General features: G+C 45.1%; 1 protein-coding gene across 1 annotated transcript; it reads right to left on the minus strand.

Annotated features, from left to right (window-relative positions):
* Positions 1-170: 170 nt before the first annotated feature.
* On the minus strand, positions 171-12,757 carry LOC130698307 (neurogenic locus Notch protein-like). Its single transcript, XM_057521035.1, has 14 exons — positions 12,407-12,757; positions 11,684-11,762; positions 9,529-9,999; positions 8,848-8,981; positions 7,981-8,328; positions 7,510-7,857; positions 6,524-7,156; positions 6,152-6,450; positions 4,990-6,082; positions 4,151-4,917; positions 3,438-4,076; positions 1,981-3,375; positions 1,344-1,911; positions 171-1,266 (listed from the first exon to the last, which is right to left on the minus strand). The coding sequence occupies exons 1-14, from the start codon at positions 12,474-12,476 to the stop codon at positions 419-421; spliced, it is 7,692 nt and encodes a 2,563-aa protein (XP_057377018.1). The 5' UTR covers positions 12,477-12,757; the 3' UTR covers positions 171-418.
* Positions 12,758-17,134: the final 4,377 nt, after the last annotated feature.

The following is a 17,134-nucleotide window of genomic DNA, read 5'->3' on the forward strand; positions in this document are numbered from 1 at the left end:
AGTAAAAACGCTTGGGATGCGAATTGCATGAAACGAGGTTAAATTGACAAGGAAAGAAAAGTCGCATCGCTAAAACGGCGACGATACCAGCTTGCACGCACGTCATGGGCGGGATAATGTACAACACGTTTTAGAAAAAAAAAAAAAAAGAATAATAAAATAAACGAGCATGACAATTACGATGTATATCTCCTCTGATTTTCGCCACCGGAAAACGGACAGACGATGAAAGCTGGAAGTCGGTGATTAACAGGAACAGTAATTAATTTAAAGGTCAATTTCAATTGGTACACTTGGTTTTCAAAGAAAAAGATCCTATGTACACAAAGACACATGCAAACTCGCTATTTCAAAAGTTTAGAACCCAAGAGATCACTTGCACACACACAAAAGGCGTTGACATCTTTAAAAATGGCACTTAAATGTAAATGCCTTCTGTGTGTTTAGCGTGTGAAGGTGGTACAAAAGACATGTTGGGATTGGGTGGGCTAGACATTCCTTCCGACCAGTCAGAGGTCGAATGAGGCGAAGCTGAGCTCCATTGTCCAGGAGATTCCGGAGACGGGGTTAGATAGGCTTCGGGAGGATGCAAAACATGCTGAGAAGGCGAAGGATCCATGTGCGAATGGGGCGGCGTAGGGTAGTGCTGTTGGTAGTATTGGGGCATCCCCGTGTTGGTATTACGATAGCTCATCATCGTCTCGGGGAACTCGAAGCCTGTCCGTTGTTGAGCAGCAGCCCTCATAGCCGCAATGTGAGTTGGCGAAGTCGGCAAGGAAGGCCGGCTTCCTCCTTTAGATGGCGACGTGATGCCATTCTGAACCAGGTTCTGTTGAGGAGGTGAACCTGCGTAGCTACTGGCCGGTGGCGATAGAGCGAACTGAGGCGGCGAGAGAGACGACTGGTACGCCGTGTTGACGGCCAAGGCATTGTAGGACATGGCCTGTTGCTGGAGGCTAGCGTTCATGCCCGACGACACCGTCGATGCTGGTAACGAAGTCTGCCTCTGATGGATGGTTGATTGCTGTGCGTGTTGCGCCTGTTGCTGCTGCTGCTGCTGCGGAAGATGGTTGCGGTAGTCGTAGTGAACGTAGCCGTAGTTGGTAGAAGGATCCATGTTCGACATATGAATGGCTTGCATTGACGCAGCCGTTTTCATGCACTCGTCGTAAGGTGGCGGTTGCGGCGGATTGCCCGACGGCATGTGCGGGTGACTGCCACCGTAAGTCATAACGCTGTAAGGGCTCGGAGTGGCGCCCATTTCCACTGTGAGACGAAAATGAAAAGAAGAAAAGTTTAAGACATGTTTGCGAGTATATCGTCGACGTGGAGGTCAAAATTACCAGTTGGTGGAGATTCTAGTGAGTGGGAGTTAGCCGGCGATAGGGTCAACGAAACTGTTGAAACGCTGTCGACGCTCTGAACAGTGTTGGTACTGCCAGCATTGTCGTTCTTTTTCTTGCGGCCATTGGTGTTGGTACGCCTTTTGGTGGCCGTGTTGGTGTTGGTGGCTGCTGTGGCTGCTACTGGAGCGTCGTCCAAGTTGGAAATGCTGCTGCCCAGATGGCGCTGCGTTTCGCGGGCGGCGGCCACGGTGGACTTTGGACGCTTCTTGGGTTTAGGTGGTCGACCTGTCGTCCCAGTCGGAGCCGGCTCATTCTGAGCGGCAACGTCATTGTTTCTGTTGACACTGCTTGCCTGAGAACTGTTCATCGGCATAACATGATGGTTATTTCTAGGGATGTGCTCGTCCAAGAGACGGACGATATCGTGATGAAGCCGCTCTTGAGCCACATCGCGAGGAAGCCTGTCCATATGATCCGGGATGTCTCTGTTGGCGTGATGATCAAGCATGGCGCGAACGGCCTCAAAGGAGCCTTCACGAGCTGCCAGGAATAATGGTGTCTCGTCCTAAATACAAAGCCACATTTAGAATCACGTCACTTGCAATTTCGCCGAAGCAAACACAATGAAACAAACCTTATTGTCTTGCGCGTCTTTGTTGGCCCCGTGCGAGAGTAAAATATTAACGGCATCAATGTTGTTTACAGCGGCGGCCCAATGAAGTGGGGTCTTTCCTTGGTCATCAGCTGAGTTGATGTCCACATCAGCGTTGATTAAATCCTCAACCATTCCTTCGATGGCTAGACGAGCAGCCAAGATGAGTGGAGTAGTGCCATCATGCATGCGCGAATTCAAATTAGTAGCACGATTGCGAAGCAATATCTGGAAGACTCCTTGAGCGTCGGAAGCAACAGCTGCGTGAAGTGGAGTGCGGCCAGTGTTATCCTGAGCATTGGCATCGGCTCCGGCTTCTAATAATCTCTTGGCAGCATCAGCCCTGGCGTACCTAGCGGCCAAATGAAGTGATGTTTCGCCTGTCTTGTCCATAGTAGCGTTGGGTTTGGCTCCTTGCATCAATAGGTCTTGAATGATGGCGGCCGAACCGTCTTCTTCATCATCTTCGCCAGTATCAAGTCCGTTGCCGCGATAGGAAGCGATCATTAACGGGGTAAATCCGTACGGTCCGCGAACATCAACTTCCACACCAGAGATATCAGGCGATCCGTATTGGTTGGGTGGAGTAAAAGCCACACCTGACATGTCCGGTCGAACATCGGCAGCGTCCAAATGTTGTTGGGTCCAAGGGCGTGGGTCGTTCTCATCGTATTCAGTCATGGCCGTCTGGTCACTAGAGTAGCCACCCTCGGATGAACGGATGCGCTTCATGGGTGGTCGGTCCATAGAATCTTCGTCATCAGACCAGCGGGATCCATCCATGCCCATGTTGCCATGATCCATGTAGCCAGACATGTCAGGAGGCATTCCCATACCCATTCCCATGGAAGGATCGATGTCCAGTCGGTTGGTCGATGGCTGTTTGTGGAGGTTGCGCATTTCTTGGCCGTCGGGTCCACGACGGCGTGACGTTCTACGCTGGACGCTGACGCTGTTGCTCAGGAATCCATCGGGAAACCAGGTGATACCTCGTTGGCGCTTACGCGACGTCGTGACCAGGACACCGACCACAAGGGCCACGACCAAGACACACAAAGCGCCAACGATGACGTAAGTCAGTTTTGCGTAGGTAGAATCGATGGGAATTTCCGGTGGTCCGGCATCAAGTCCCAAGACTCGATGGATAGGGAAATCAGCATCCAGGGAATGGTCCGATGCTGAGGCAGCCAAAAATTGAGCAACTTGACTGGCTCTGGAGAAACATTCGCCACCGAGGACTTGGGTGCATTTCCGATTATCGATTTCGACAAAGACGATGACTCCACGGGCTCCGTGAGGATACAGATGTGACGAGCCGAATGAAAAAGCTTTCGACGGTTCGTCACCGATATTCCAAGGGTAGACCATTTCGTTGCCCTAAATGATTGCAATTGAACATTAGTGTCTGTACGATTTCTTTGGCCAAAAAACGAAATTACCTGAGGATCGAGTTTAATGCGGACCGTGGTGCGAAGCTGCCGACCAATGGAACGGACGAAGGCAACGCTCATATTTCTAAAGGTGGGAAGATCCATCTCGAGTACCATTGAAACGGAGCCAACAGCTAAGATGGACGGCTCTTGTTGTTCACAATCGAGTCCATCCCAATTGCATTCGGCATTGTTGCAGCCGTCGTCGCATCGCCCGTTGGCGTAATGATTTTGGCAATAGGCGTCGTAAATGGGGTTACAGGGTTGCACGTCGCCGCGTTTATCGCAGTCGTGGCCGTCGAAAAGGCATTCCGGGTTGTTGCATTCTTCATCGCACACCTTGTTCTTGAACAATTCCCAGCACGGCACGGAGGCGGTGCAGTTGACCCACGGGCTAACGCCCAACGAACAATCGCCTCCATCGAAATCACAGCCAGGGGTGTTGCAATCTTCGTCGCAGATACCATTTCCTGATTTGTCATGGCATCCTTGACTAGCGCATTTGATTTTATCTCGAAGTCGTTCTTCCGAAATGCCGTTCGGCGTCGTTTCACGACCGATGCCACCCATGAATCGCGGATCGTACGATTCACACTGGCGGCCATTCCAACTTGCTGGACAGTTGCAGTCAAATTTGCCCATTCGATTCTATTTTTTTTTTTTAAAGCAATAATTATTAGTTTATGTACGTCCCATTATATTTTGAAAAAAATCCAACTTACGCGACAAACACCGTTGTTCTTGCAGGGATTGGACTGGCATTCGTCGTACGAATCCAATTCACAACGTGTGCCACTTACACCTGGCGGACAAGTGCAGAGGAATCCTTGTTGGTAAGGTCGGCATGTTCCACCATTTTGACAAGGTGTCGAATCGCATTCAGAGCTGGAATCACAATTCTTGCCGGAGAATCCAGCAGGGCAGACGCAAGTGTGTCCCAACTCACCATTGACGCACATACCACCATTGTTACACGGTGAGCTCTCGCAAAAGTTGATCTTAAGTTCGCAATGACGGCCCATGTAGCCCGGTTTGCAATGGCAGCGATAGTTGTTGACAAGTTGGACGCAGTTGAGAGTTCCAGTAGCCGAGCAAGGATCCGAAAGACATTCGTTGACATCACCTTCGCAGCGTGGTCCGACGAAACCAGGCGGGCATTGGCACTCGAACGCGCCGATCTTGTCGATACAAGCGCCTCCGTGGTGGCAAGCTCCTTCGAAACATTCGTTGACATTGATTTCGCAAAGAATGCCCAGAGTTCCGTGCGGACAAGAGCAAGAAAAGGCATTGACCAAGTCGTGGCAGACGCCGCCATTCTGGCATGGATTCGAGTAGCAGTCGTTGATGTTATACTCGCAATTAGGGCCTTGGAAACCGGGTGGGCAAGTACAAGAATGAGAGCCAATGAGATCTTTGCATGTAGCTCCATTCTGGCAAGGTGCCGAGTCGCATTCGTTGATTTCGTGCTGACAGTAGCTGCCCGTATAACCTATTGGTAAATAAATGCAGGAAACGTTAGGACTATGATGATTTCGTGCTACTGTGAACGGTTAAAACGTACCTTCAGCACAGACGCATCGATGACTGTTGCCAATGTCTTCGCATTTTCCGCCATGGCGACAGAGTTCGGAAACGGCAGATCCCTTACGAAGAGCGGCATCTTTACAAGAGACCATCTCAACGTCGCAAAGGATTCCAGTCCAACCCGGTGCGCAGGTGCACTGATACGTCTGATTAACTTGTTTGCAAGTAGCTCCATTGAAGCAAGGGCCTTGTCCGGGTTGTCCAGGAAGAAGTTGAGATCCCGTATGCGAAATACCGCCCATGGAACACCAATCGACGAAGCTTTCGCAACGCGTTCCGGTGAATCCATATGGGCAGTGGCAAAGATAAGATCCAAGGCGATCGCTGCAAGTGGCTCCGTTGAGACAAGGGTTCGAGTCGCATTCGTTGATCCGGAACTGGCAGTTTGAACCGGTGTAGCCGGGCGGACAAAGACAAGTGTAGGTATTGATGCCGTCGACGCAGGTACCGTTGTTCATACAGGAACTAGCCGTACAATCTTCGTCATTGGTTTGACAATTGGTGCTGGAGAAACCCAACGGACACGTACAAGTGTACGAGTTGACGTAGTCTCGACAAGTGGCGCCGTTGCGGCACGGACTGGAAGCGCATTCGTCCATGTCCGACTCGCAGTGTTTGCCCCCAAATCCATCGACGCAAAGGCATGTGTACTCTCCGATTCCATCGAGGCAAGTGCCGCCGTTTTTGCAGGGGAAAGTAGCGCAATCATCGGTGTTGGTCAAACAATCACGCCCTTCGTAGCCTTTGGCACAGAGGCAGACGTAAGATCCGTTGGTGTTTTGGCATGTGGCCCCGTTGCGACACGGTGAAGAAATAGCGCATTCGTCAATGTCTTCATCGCACAAACGACCAGTGTAGCCTAGTTCGCAAGTACAGGCGAAATCCAGATAATTGCTAGACGGAGTGCATTTGGCTCCATTGCGACACTTGTTGGGTGCGCACGGGTCCAATTCCGCGTCGCAGTTACGGCCAGTGTACGGTAGATCGCACACGCACTGATAGTCATGCACCAGATCGATGCACGAACCTCCATGACGACATGGCGTCGAGGCACAATCATCAACATTGAGCTGGAAAAGGAGATGGAAATCAGTTAAAACTACTCTTGTTTGATTTTGTTTTTAAATTTTAATATGTACCTCGCAATTACGACCGCTGTAACCTTTGGTGCATGTACAAGTGTAGTTGTTGAGGGCGTCACGGCAAGTGCCTCCGTGTTGGCAAGGATTAGACTGGCATTCGTCAATGTTGAGTTCACACCTTCTACCTCCGTAGCCTTTGGGGCAATTACAAATAAATTGGCTAACACCATCTTCGCAACTGCCACCGTTCATACACGGATTGGATTCGCATTCGTTGACATCGCTCAAGCAGCGGGCGTCGAAATAACCACGAGGACAGTCGCATTTGAATCCGTTGACCAAGTCCGTGCATTTGCCTATAAAGAAAACACAAAATTATTTTTCATGAAAACATGAATAAAATCAATAAATAAAATAATTGATATTTACCTCCGTTGGAACAGGGATTGCTGGCGCATTCGTTGATGTTTGTCTCGCAATGCTGGCCGGTGAACCCTGGAACACAATCGCAAGTGTAGCGATTGATACCATCAATACATGTGGCTCCATTGCGGCACGGATTGCTGAAACATTCATTGACGTTGTACTCGCAATTGCGACCGGAAGTTCCAGGTTGACAGCGGCACTGATAGCCGCTGATAAGATCTTCGCAATGTCCACCAAACTGGCAAGGATTCGATTCGCATTCATTGATTTGCGTCTGACATAACAGTCCGTTATATCCAGGATGGCATTGGCAAGTGAACGAATTGACACCATCGACACAGTCTCCGTGATGACAAGGGGAACTCTGGCAATCGTTGATGTTGACTTCGCAATTCAATCCAGTGAATCCTTGGGGGCAGTCGCATGTGTATCCAGCAACAGAATCGCGGCAGACGCCACCGTTTTGACAGGGAGCGCTGACACAATCGTCGATGTTGATGTGGCATTTCTTTCCAGAGAAGCCAGGCGGACAGACACATTTGTAGCCATTGATCATATCAGTACAGATACCGCCATTGATGCAAGGGTTTGAGGCGCACTCGTCGATGTCAACTTCGCAATGGACTCCAGTGTAGCCTACGCGAAAAGAAGAATGTGTCAATGATGTATGGAGAAAGGCAAGTCAGAAAGCAGGGCCAGCTGTTGGATCTCTATCGACATATCCACTTGTGATGGATTGCGTCGAGTGAAATCGGACCAGGCCTGGTGGCTTATCTCAGATTACAACGGCCACTTAGGGCCCAACTCGAGAATTTGAGACAAACACATGGTTTTTTTTTTCTTTTCCCCTTTAGCTTAGAATCCCATATGGTTTCCCACGCTTTAAGCTAACCTTCACTTTCCCAACGGAAAAGAAAAAAAAAAAAAAGTCCCACAACCTCCGTGACCCTTTATTGCCACACCCGGAAGAGATCAACACAAGTACATACCTGGCATGCAGACACAGCGGAAGGCTCCACGTTCATCGAGGCAAGTTCCGTCATTTTGGCAAGGATTCGAGTCGCATTCATTGATGTTAATTTCGCATCGGGGGCCGGTAAAACCACGAGTGCAACTACAGCGGAACGATCCTGGAGTATTGACGCAAAGTCCGTCGTGTTCGCAGGGAGAACCGGCTTCGCATTCGTCGATGTCTTCGGTACAGTCGACTCCTTTGTATCCGTTGGGGCATGAGCACATGTAAGTGCCATCAATGGGACTTGTATCGCAGATCGCTCCGGCGTGACACGGATTCGAAGCACAGGCATCGTCCAAATGACAAAGCAATCCGGTTTTACCTTTTAATAATCAAAAATGAAAATATGAATTAATAATTCTTAAAAAATTTACAAAACGAACGAGAAAAACCGGTCGTTTTTTTTTATTTGTTTTTTCTCTCGCTCATTTCCCTCGCAGTATACCTGGAGCGCATTGGCAAAAGAAGCTGCCGACGCGGTCGTGACAAGTGGCGCCATTGAAGCAAGCGGCACCGGCGCAATCGTCGATATTTTCCGAACAGTCGGATCCGGTCCATCCGTTGACGCAAATGCAAGAGAATCCGCCGATGGTGTTGGTACACGTGGCACCATTTTTGCACACGCTTGGTCTTAGGGCACATTCATCAACGTCGTTACTGCAATAAGGGCCGGTAAAAGATGGTGGACATTGGCACGTGTACGAATTGACGCCATCGACGCAAGTAGCGCCATTTTGACACAAGTGACCCGGGCAGTCGTTGACATTTTCTTGACAATTCACACCAGTGAAACCTAGAAATTTTTGTTTTCGAATAATAATTTTTAAAAAAAGGAATTTAGAAAAAGAATAATTAAAAATTGGCAACGCTGTGGCAGACAGGAAAGAATTCTTTGTTGGTCATCGCCCAGGTGTTCTTTTTGGAGAAAGGTGGAGGGGTCGGAACATAAAAGAGCCTGGAGAGATTTGAGAGAGAGAGAGGGGCTTGGATATTTATATGCAAGTTCTCTATGGATGGACGAAGTTTGCCCCGAGGCTATAACAAGTTTTCTGGCTTTCTTGTGTGTGGGAATGTTCCCACCGATGGAAGCCAAGCACATCCGAAATCTGATGACTTTGGATTTAAACTTGTTTTTTTCAAACAGCCCCAGACAATGACTTTATGGCCAGTCTAACCAGAATTCATTTTTTGTTGTTGTTGATGTTTCTTTTGAAGTTGAAAAAAAGAAAAGAAACGAAACCATTCGTTTCACTAGCCATAAATAATAAGAAACGAAAATTCTCCCAATCACAAATTGTAGACGGAGTCTTACCAGGCGGACAATGGCATTCGTAGTTGAGAGAATCGATGGCTTTGCAAACACCGCCATTTTGGCACGGAGATGGACTGCAAGGCACGTACTGATTTTCGCAATTCTGGCCCGTAAAACCCGTGTGGCAGTTGCATCTAGAAAAAAACAAAACGAGAATACATTAGAAAATATAAACGGATGATTAGCACGCGGCATGAAATATACAAGAGGCGACACACGCACGTGAGGAGAAAGCACAAAGAAGGACAAATCTGGTGTCTACTGACCACCAAGTTTTTTCTCTCTTTCTTATTTTTAAATAGACTTGTTTTCGCCTCCATTCGGTCGTGCTTTTTTTTCTCACGCTAACTCGACAAAGAAAGCCTTGAAAACATTTGGATTTTTCTATTCGAAGAAATAATAATCATATATATATTTTTTTAATGGTAAAACTAATAAAAACATCGCAAGGTAAAACTGATGTAACGATTTTTTCTATTTCATTGCGACTTTCTTTTTTTTTTCACGTTCGGCGTGAAAAAATAAAAATACTTTGTCGAGTCAGCTTGGTAATCATTTGACAATCATGACGTTGAGATAAGACAGTCAAGAAAGATCAACAGATGGTTGACGACAAAAGTAAATAAGAAGAAGGGAGAGAAACAAAAAAAAAAAAAAAGAAAAGAAAAGGGAAATACTGACTTGTATGATCCGTGCGTGTTGACACAACGTCCGTGAACGCACGGGTTGCGTTTACATTCGTCGATGTCCACGGCGCAAGTTGCTCCGGTGAATCCTGGGGCGCAGGTGCAACGGTACGAATCCGACAAAGATGTGCACTGGGCGCCGTTCTTGCACGGATGGAGTGCGCAGTGGTCGACCGCTTCGCACTTGGCACCTCGGAAGCCGGATGGGCAGGCGCAAGTGTAATTATCCAGCGTGCGGAGTAGACATGTTCCGCCGTGTTGGCAAGGTCCCGTGTCGCAGGCGTTGGGCACCGGAATCTCACACAGCGAGGCCGAATAACCCAAAGGGCACGAACAAGAGAAGCTGGGCACAGCATTAGTCGACATCTTGACGGCGCAAGTGCCGCCATTTTGGCACCGAGGTCCTGGTCCTGTATGGCAGGGATTGGCGAATTGGCAGTACTCGCCTACGTACTGTGGAGGACAACTGTTTTTTTTTTATATATATTTCGTTTCAAACGATTTGGAAACAGAGAAAAAGAAAAACAGATTAGAAATCATTCATTCACGTGTAAACTTTCTAATGCCCAAATGCGAGTACACAACTTAATAAATATCGATTGGCTTGGTCACGTGACCTAACCCCCTTCACCGCAATTCAAGTGAGGGGTGGGTTTGCAACAGATCGGCAACAACTGTTGCCCCGTTCTTCTTTTGTATCCACTCAAGCGGATCAAAAAAAAAAAAAAAGAGGGGGAGAGAAATTGAATCAAAACGATCAATCTACCGATCGATGGCAGATAAACGCGTGGGAAATAAATAAAAAAAAAAACACTTAGTTTCAGTATCGTTTGCTAGGCCTTTAAAAGATAGAAGATATTTCGTAATCAGGAATCGGTGATCTCTCTTGTTTGGCACGCCACGACTGGCGTCGTGCTGTTTAAGAGATACGAAACAATGAAATCAATTGATGATTGCATCAAAAAGTTGGTCGATTTTATTGCCGCGTGTGTGTTTTTTAAAACTCGTTATCAGCCAGTTTATTCCCCAAATCACGGTGATTATCAGTTGGTCTGGTCATTGACAAGTACATCTGGCTTTTCCAGTAATACCACACGACAATCGCAACCGTGGGAATGTTCCGGCCGTCGCTTGTAGAGAAAAAAAAGTAAGTTTTCTTTTTGCGGTCAGAAAAACGCAACCCGACCCAACACGGAGGTATCTACCACACACACGGCCCGTTCTGATATCAACCTTGAAACATAATTTTTGTCTTTTTTGTTTTTTTTGGTCTTTTTTAATTGTTATGAACTTGATGAATCCCAGAGTGTTGGAACAAAAGATGGCGCCAAACACCCGCGGGGCAGGTGGTTCAAAATATGAATTTTTACAGTCTTTCTTCTTTCCCTTTTTGTTTATTGCTTCATTTTTTTTTCTCTCTTCAGAGAGGGGAGAAGAGAAGAAAAAAAAAAAACGAAACGAGTACAGATGGTTCGAGTGTGGCGCCAGCGTTAGTGCGGCGGAGAAGAGGTCAACGTCGAGGTCAGCCATAGGGAGAGAGGAATGCCATTGCCAGAGGGTATTTGAGGGAAGATGTTGGACACACAATCGGTGCCGGAGAAAAGATAAAAAAAAAAAAAAGCCTCGAAGGTTGTCTTGGAAAAATAAAAAAACCCGCATCATCTTTTGTTCCACACCAATAGCCGCACTGTGATCTTTGAGGGGCGCAAGGCATAGGCAGATGGTTGTTTTCCTCTTTCAAGTGTTGTGGCCTGTTTTTCTTTTTCCTTGTCCAAAAAATGGATCGAAAAATAAAAAATCCCTCTACATGTCGTCAAATCATTTCCAAAAAGGAAAAAAAAAATCAGCGTCCCCTTCTTTAACCCTCACCCCAGACAAAGAAAAGAGCTGGAGGCAGTACGTGAGCAGCTCGGGCCCAAACCGGATGGAACAAAAAAAAAGTGGACAAGGTGGTGGTGGGGTGGCTGCTGCCGGTAGGTGGTTTCAATAGTCCAAACTATGCACAGTCGACCAGCTAAGTTTCCCACGCTTCTGAGAGCTTAGCTCCGCCATTGGGGAGAGGGAGGGCATAGCTATCCTCCCCCCCCTCCGCCCCACCAACTACTTCTCTTATACATGTAGTCCATACTTTCAACAACAATGGACGTTACCTGCAGTAAGACTCGCCGCGCGGGTTTGAGACGCACGACGCTCCATTCTTGCAAGGGTTAGGCGAACACGAAACGAATCCTGCGTAAATAAAAAATGAAAAAGATAACAGTTAATTATTATTGATTCGAGTCAGTTGGGGAGGGAGAGAGAGAGAAAAGAAAAAAGGAGCAAACGGAAACGAATCCACTATCATGCACTTCCGCCCCGATAAAAAGAAGAGGATACGATTCAATGGACATGCTCTTTTGTATAAATTTACATCATTAACTCGCCCAAGTCTCGTATGACATCTCCCTAACGCTATTTGACACCACCAGCTTTATTTTACATAAGAGGAAAAAATGTCTTGAAATTTCAAAAGAAATTACAACTACAATGTCTTGGCGCGGCAGGATATGGGTATCTTGAAATTACAACATTTTCTTTCTTTTTTTTTTCAAAATGGAAAACCGTCCTTTTTCCTGAGATCTCGGCAACGTCGATCAACAGGTCGGGGTGGGGGGAGAGTTGGACAATGAGAGCGTCGGTTGGAGGGGGGATTTAAATGCGTGGGAAATGTACAGCCCTACGGGGCCGGCGCCCGTCTCATTTTTGAAAAGAAGAGCAGATGCAACAAAACGCTAACCGTCATCCGGCCATCTTTTCCAAAGATTTTTCTCTTTAATTCAGAAACTGTTGACGTCATGACATAAAAATAGTTAAAATGTGTTTGAAAAAATTACCTTGGACTGAAGCCGAGAAAAAGAGTAAAATGCCCAACAGCATCAGTAATCCACTGTGGTCGGTCCCCATTTTTAATGGCAGCAACAAAAACAGGGACGCACACACACACACACCAACACCGTAGCGTTCTTTGCTTTCTTCTCTGTATGTAGAATATCAAAATCCAAATAGCTCACAAAACTTCCAACCACATGGCGACAGTTTGTTTTGTACGGGCACCTTTTCTGTTCAGTTTCACACACACACACACACACGGAGAAATGGATTGATTTAAAAAAAAGTGACGCTGCAAACACAAATAAAATCAAAGAATTCAAACAGCAGCCAAACGAAACATCCTTCCCGTTCAATGGACGCTACTCGACTGGCTGCACAGTGTCGCTCTATCGGGCGAACCACGTGGCCTGGAGGCAAAAACCACCGAGTCTGTGCAACCAATAGCGGCTCGCCTTCTCTCTCCCTGATCTCGGCGTTTTTTTTTTTCTTCTTGTTGCGCACTCGCTCACACACACACACACACACACACACATATACAAGAAATACAAGAAAAAAAAAAAAGGGAGAACCGAAATTGAATGTAGTTTTCTATCAGATTGTGTTTTCTCGACAGCCCGCCAAACATGTCGCCAAGGTGTCTCGACGGACATGCATCATCTTTCAAGAAAAACCAGTAATGCTTTTGATATGTGTAAATATATTTCCAAGACTGGTCCACAAGCTTGTAAAGGTAAAGAAAATTTTGTAACGCGAACTTGAAGGAGAGCTAACAACTTTATGATCTCGTTTTTCAACAGTCGCTTTTTTTTTTAGTCTACTGCTGAAAAAAAAAGAATGTTGTATAGAATATTCCCTGAAGAAGGTAATTAAAGCCGGGATGAAGACAAGCCCCCCCCCAACCCCTCTACAAAAAAATGGAAAATTTTTTAGGGCCGATAATAAAAGACCGACAAAAATCGTATGCATAGAAAATCTAACGTTATTCTCTGATTTCCACAGGGATGGAACTTCACCATCCATCATACAATGCAGGTGTACAGGTGACATCTTCAAACTTTCCCTTTTGGTGAAGCCGATTGGAAAAGTCGATGGACTTTTTTTTTTTATTTCTCTCTTTTTTTTTTAAATATATTTTTCTACCTGTCGATTTGTCAACTGGGTCGTGACGCCTAAAGCCGCATGTTTTTTTCTTTTTTTCCTCATCCAGTTGACATTGGGTGTCCATTGTTTTCTTGCAATTCTGCGCTGGAGGTAATCAGCCAGAAAAATGGGCTACATCACGAGAACAACTCGTTGTCTCGACGCTACTTACAGTTGCTTGGGAGGAATACATAACAAAAAAAAAGGACAAAAACGAGAACTAGATGACCGGCAATCATCATGAAGCCTCGAAATCCGAAGGCCGCTTCATGTAGACCGTGATTGATCATTCAACTGGCGCCGCCAAGTAATCGCCTTCTACCATTGCATAGTTTTTGTCGTGTTTATTTCTTCTTTTAGCTTCAGGCCTAAATCATCCGCATACTCTTTTCTTGTTTTTCCTTCGTCTGCCGTATACGACTATCAAACAAATTTTTTTTTTTTTTTTTTTTTTAATCCCCAGATGGGCCTCTAGCCTGTGCCGTGAATCATTAAATCATTTCCTGTTGGCCTGGAATAAAAAGGGTTAACGAGCCCCACAAAGTTAAGGGTAAAGTAAGAACACAAAAAACCACCTTGTTTCTTCTTACGAAAATAGTCTGAGCTCTTTCATTATTCCAGTTGAGGTCTTAATCAATTTTCTGTCCTGATTCGATATGCTCTAAGGATGCGAAACCTCTACCTCGCTTATACTACAATAGCCTTATTTACTAATGAATTGATTGATAGTTGAAAAGCACTTAGCTAGAAGAGATTAACGAAGAACTGATAGGAACTCGCCAGGTGGCACGTTTTCCGATAAAACCCGTCGAACTCATTTTCAAGGAAAATAATTGATCGTCTCTGATCTTGAGGAAAGGCACACGTTTTCAGTAATTTGCCAACTCTTGAAACCTAACATTTCGTCACGCGAAAATATACAATGATTTGCAAAATTTGACCATTTCGCTGGTAAACAAGTATATTCGAAAATTTAATTTGTCAAGACAAAGCAGTAGGAATGTAGATTTACGGACTAAACAATCAGACGAACTGAATCCCGATAAATGTCGCAATCACACTCGAACTTTGAGACGCGATGTTCGCGAGTTGGCAATATATCTCTGACGAGAATGACGAAACTGCGTAATAGGATAATTACAGTATTAGTAGCTAATTGAGAAACTGCTGATGTCCGATAAGCTTAATAGTTTTGGGCCAGTTACACGATACGGCAAACATTAAAATACACGGACGGGATGCCAATAGCTCAATGCAAATGGAAGAACGTGTGAACCTGCTGATCTCAGTTCGTTTGCCCATGTAGTCAGTTAATTTCACGATAATTCATCGTATTGGCTGTCAAGCTGTAGAAAGATGAGCTATACATCTATTTGATATGCTAGAATCATATTCCTGTTACTACGAATCTCACTGAATTTGTGTTTGTTTTTAAATTGTGGAGTGCCTAACAACTCCGGAAGGTATAGCGTCTATCCATGAAATGTTGGATACGTAAAACTAGCTAGGTGGTTGAAATAGTGAACTTGGAACGAAGGAAATGTCTTGAATAACAATCTTGTCCTAGGGCCCGATTAAAAAGTTGGCGACCTTTACTCAGAAAGGCCTTGTAAAGCGCTATGTTGCCAAATGAAATATAATTTTTATCTGTAATACTTCTGTTACTGTTGTTACAAGATTCATACAATACGTCATTAATATTACATGAGCCGAAATTTCGAGAGGCTGTTGTACTGTATGAAGCCATCTGACGACCGCCATCGGAACTACGCTGTTTCCCAAGGCTAGTAACTACAACGCATTCTGGGAAATGGATGAAAAAAAGTTATAGTCGGAAATTATATGTGGTAAGAAATGTAATAATTCAAGAGAAAAAAGGAACTGGCCTATCAAATGGTTGCGGCCACTGTGTTTGCTAGTAACATTACTGTTGGAGAATTTCATTTAGGAGAATGCAAGTACTTGAAAATTGCTTTAACCAAAATACCTTCTTCGACTCCAGGAATCAGGTTGGTACGGACGATCCGACGCCAGTTTCCTAGGTGGCGGCTTAATTGATCACCAATTCTTGCTTGGGCTATTACTATGCTTTTAACCTATTGGAATTTAAATACATCATTTTTTGATTAAATAAGGAGCCTGATTAGCCTACTGGCAATAGTCAGTAATCATTAATCAATGTATTATCAAACATCGAAAATTTCGATCCATTATGCTCGTATTGACAATGGGTTGGTTTTGATCAGGTTGCACAACCGATGAAATAACTCGATCGTGGCGCAACAGGGAACTAGTAAAAAAAAAAAAAGAATAAAAGAAAAATGACATCTCGTTACGCTGCTGACACGTCCCGAAAGCCAAAATGACCCACCTGATGTACGAAGTATCAATTCGATCAACGCGGGCCCTATCGTCATAAGCTCAAACGGAAACCAAGCTCTACTGCGCTATTCCTCTTGTTACCACTTTTACGTATGTGAATACTTAAACAGTATTCATTGTATTGTTTAGGCAATCATTCTTCTCTTCTGCTGGTTTGGCTGACGAGAAATCATTAAAAGCCACATAAAGAAAAGGACAGAAAAGCAAGTCGTGATTGTGCTAATAGCGGAACGAAACCAAAGACAGTCCTGTTTTTAAAGCCAGTTTTTTCCACCCCTTCAATTGTTGATAATCAGATGCAATGCAAGATTACTCACATGATTCTCGATCCAAAATGCATGTGAGCTTTTGATCATACAGAGTGAGAAAGAGAATTCATCAAATTCTTGAACTTCTTTCACCTGAATGAATGTTAAACGCACCTATCGTTTCGTTCCATTCAAATAGTTTACGTATATACATCGTGTAAGAATGTCATGTCCGTTGCTCATGCTCCTCTTGATACGCAGACAAACCAAATACGTCAGATGACTTTAAGTTCATGATGTGAAAAGAAATCGGACAAGTATATCAAGTTTCCGTTTTGTTTTTTAAACAACTGAACAACTAGAACTGAAAAATCGAGTTATTCAGGAACGTTTGCAAACATAATAGCAGTTTAGTAAACCTCGCTGAGAAAGCTATTGTACTTACATTCTCACCATTGGCTGGCAGGTATACCAACGGAAGAGGGATTTCAAAGAAGCAGTTCCACTGGTAGTAGTCCACACACATTAGTGAAATAATGAATTCATTTTAAGTCTAACGTTATCACATGATCGACCAGCTAGAGCTTGTCCCTTTTAGAGTGGAAATCTGCGTTCCAATAAAATTATGGCAAAACGCAAAAGTAGCCTACTCGTCGGCTGATTTTCAGGTTTAAAATTTTCAGCGTTTCTTTGATAATTGATTTCATGTTGCGTGTGATGTACAATTTTAGGAAATTCTTCCATAGTGTCATGAATGTTTTTGTTGTTCGTTAAGACCCATTGGCACCTGCACCTGCATTTTTCATCATTTACCTGCTGATACGATATAGAGAACTACTTCTCACTGAAGGTTGACGAGGCAAAAGAACATCTTAATATTTCCGACAGGGTTTCATAACGGTTATTTTTATTGCGCCATCAAAATCAAGTGACACATAGAAAAGCATAGAAACTAATTTT

The sequence above is a fragment of the Daphnia carinata genome, unplaced genomic scaffold (genome assembly GCF_022539665.2).
Source record: "Daphnia carinata strain CSIRO-1 unplaced genomic scaffold, CSIRO_AGI_Dcar_HiC_V3 NW_026453067.1, whole genome shotgun sequence".
NCBI lineage: Eukaryota > Metazoa > Arthropoda > Branchiopoda > Diplostraca > Daphniidae > Daphnia > Daphnia carinata.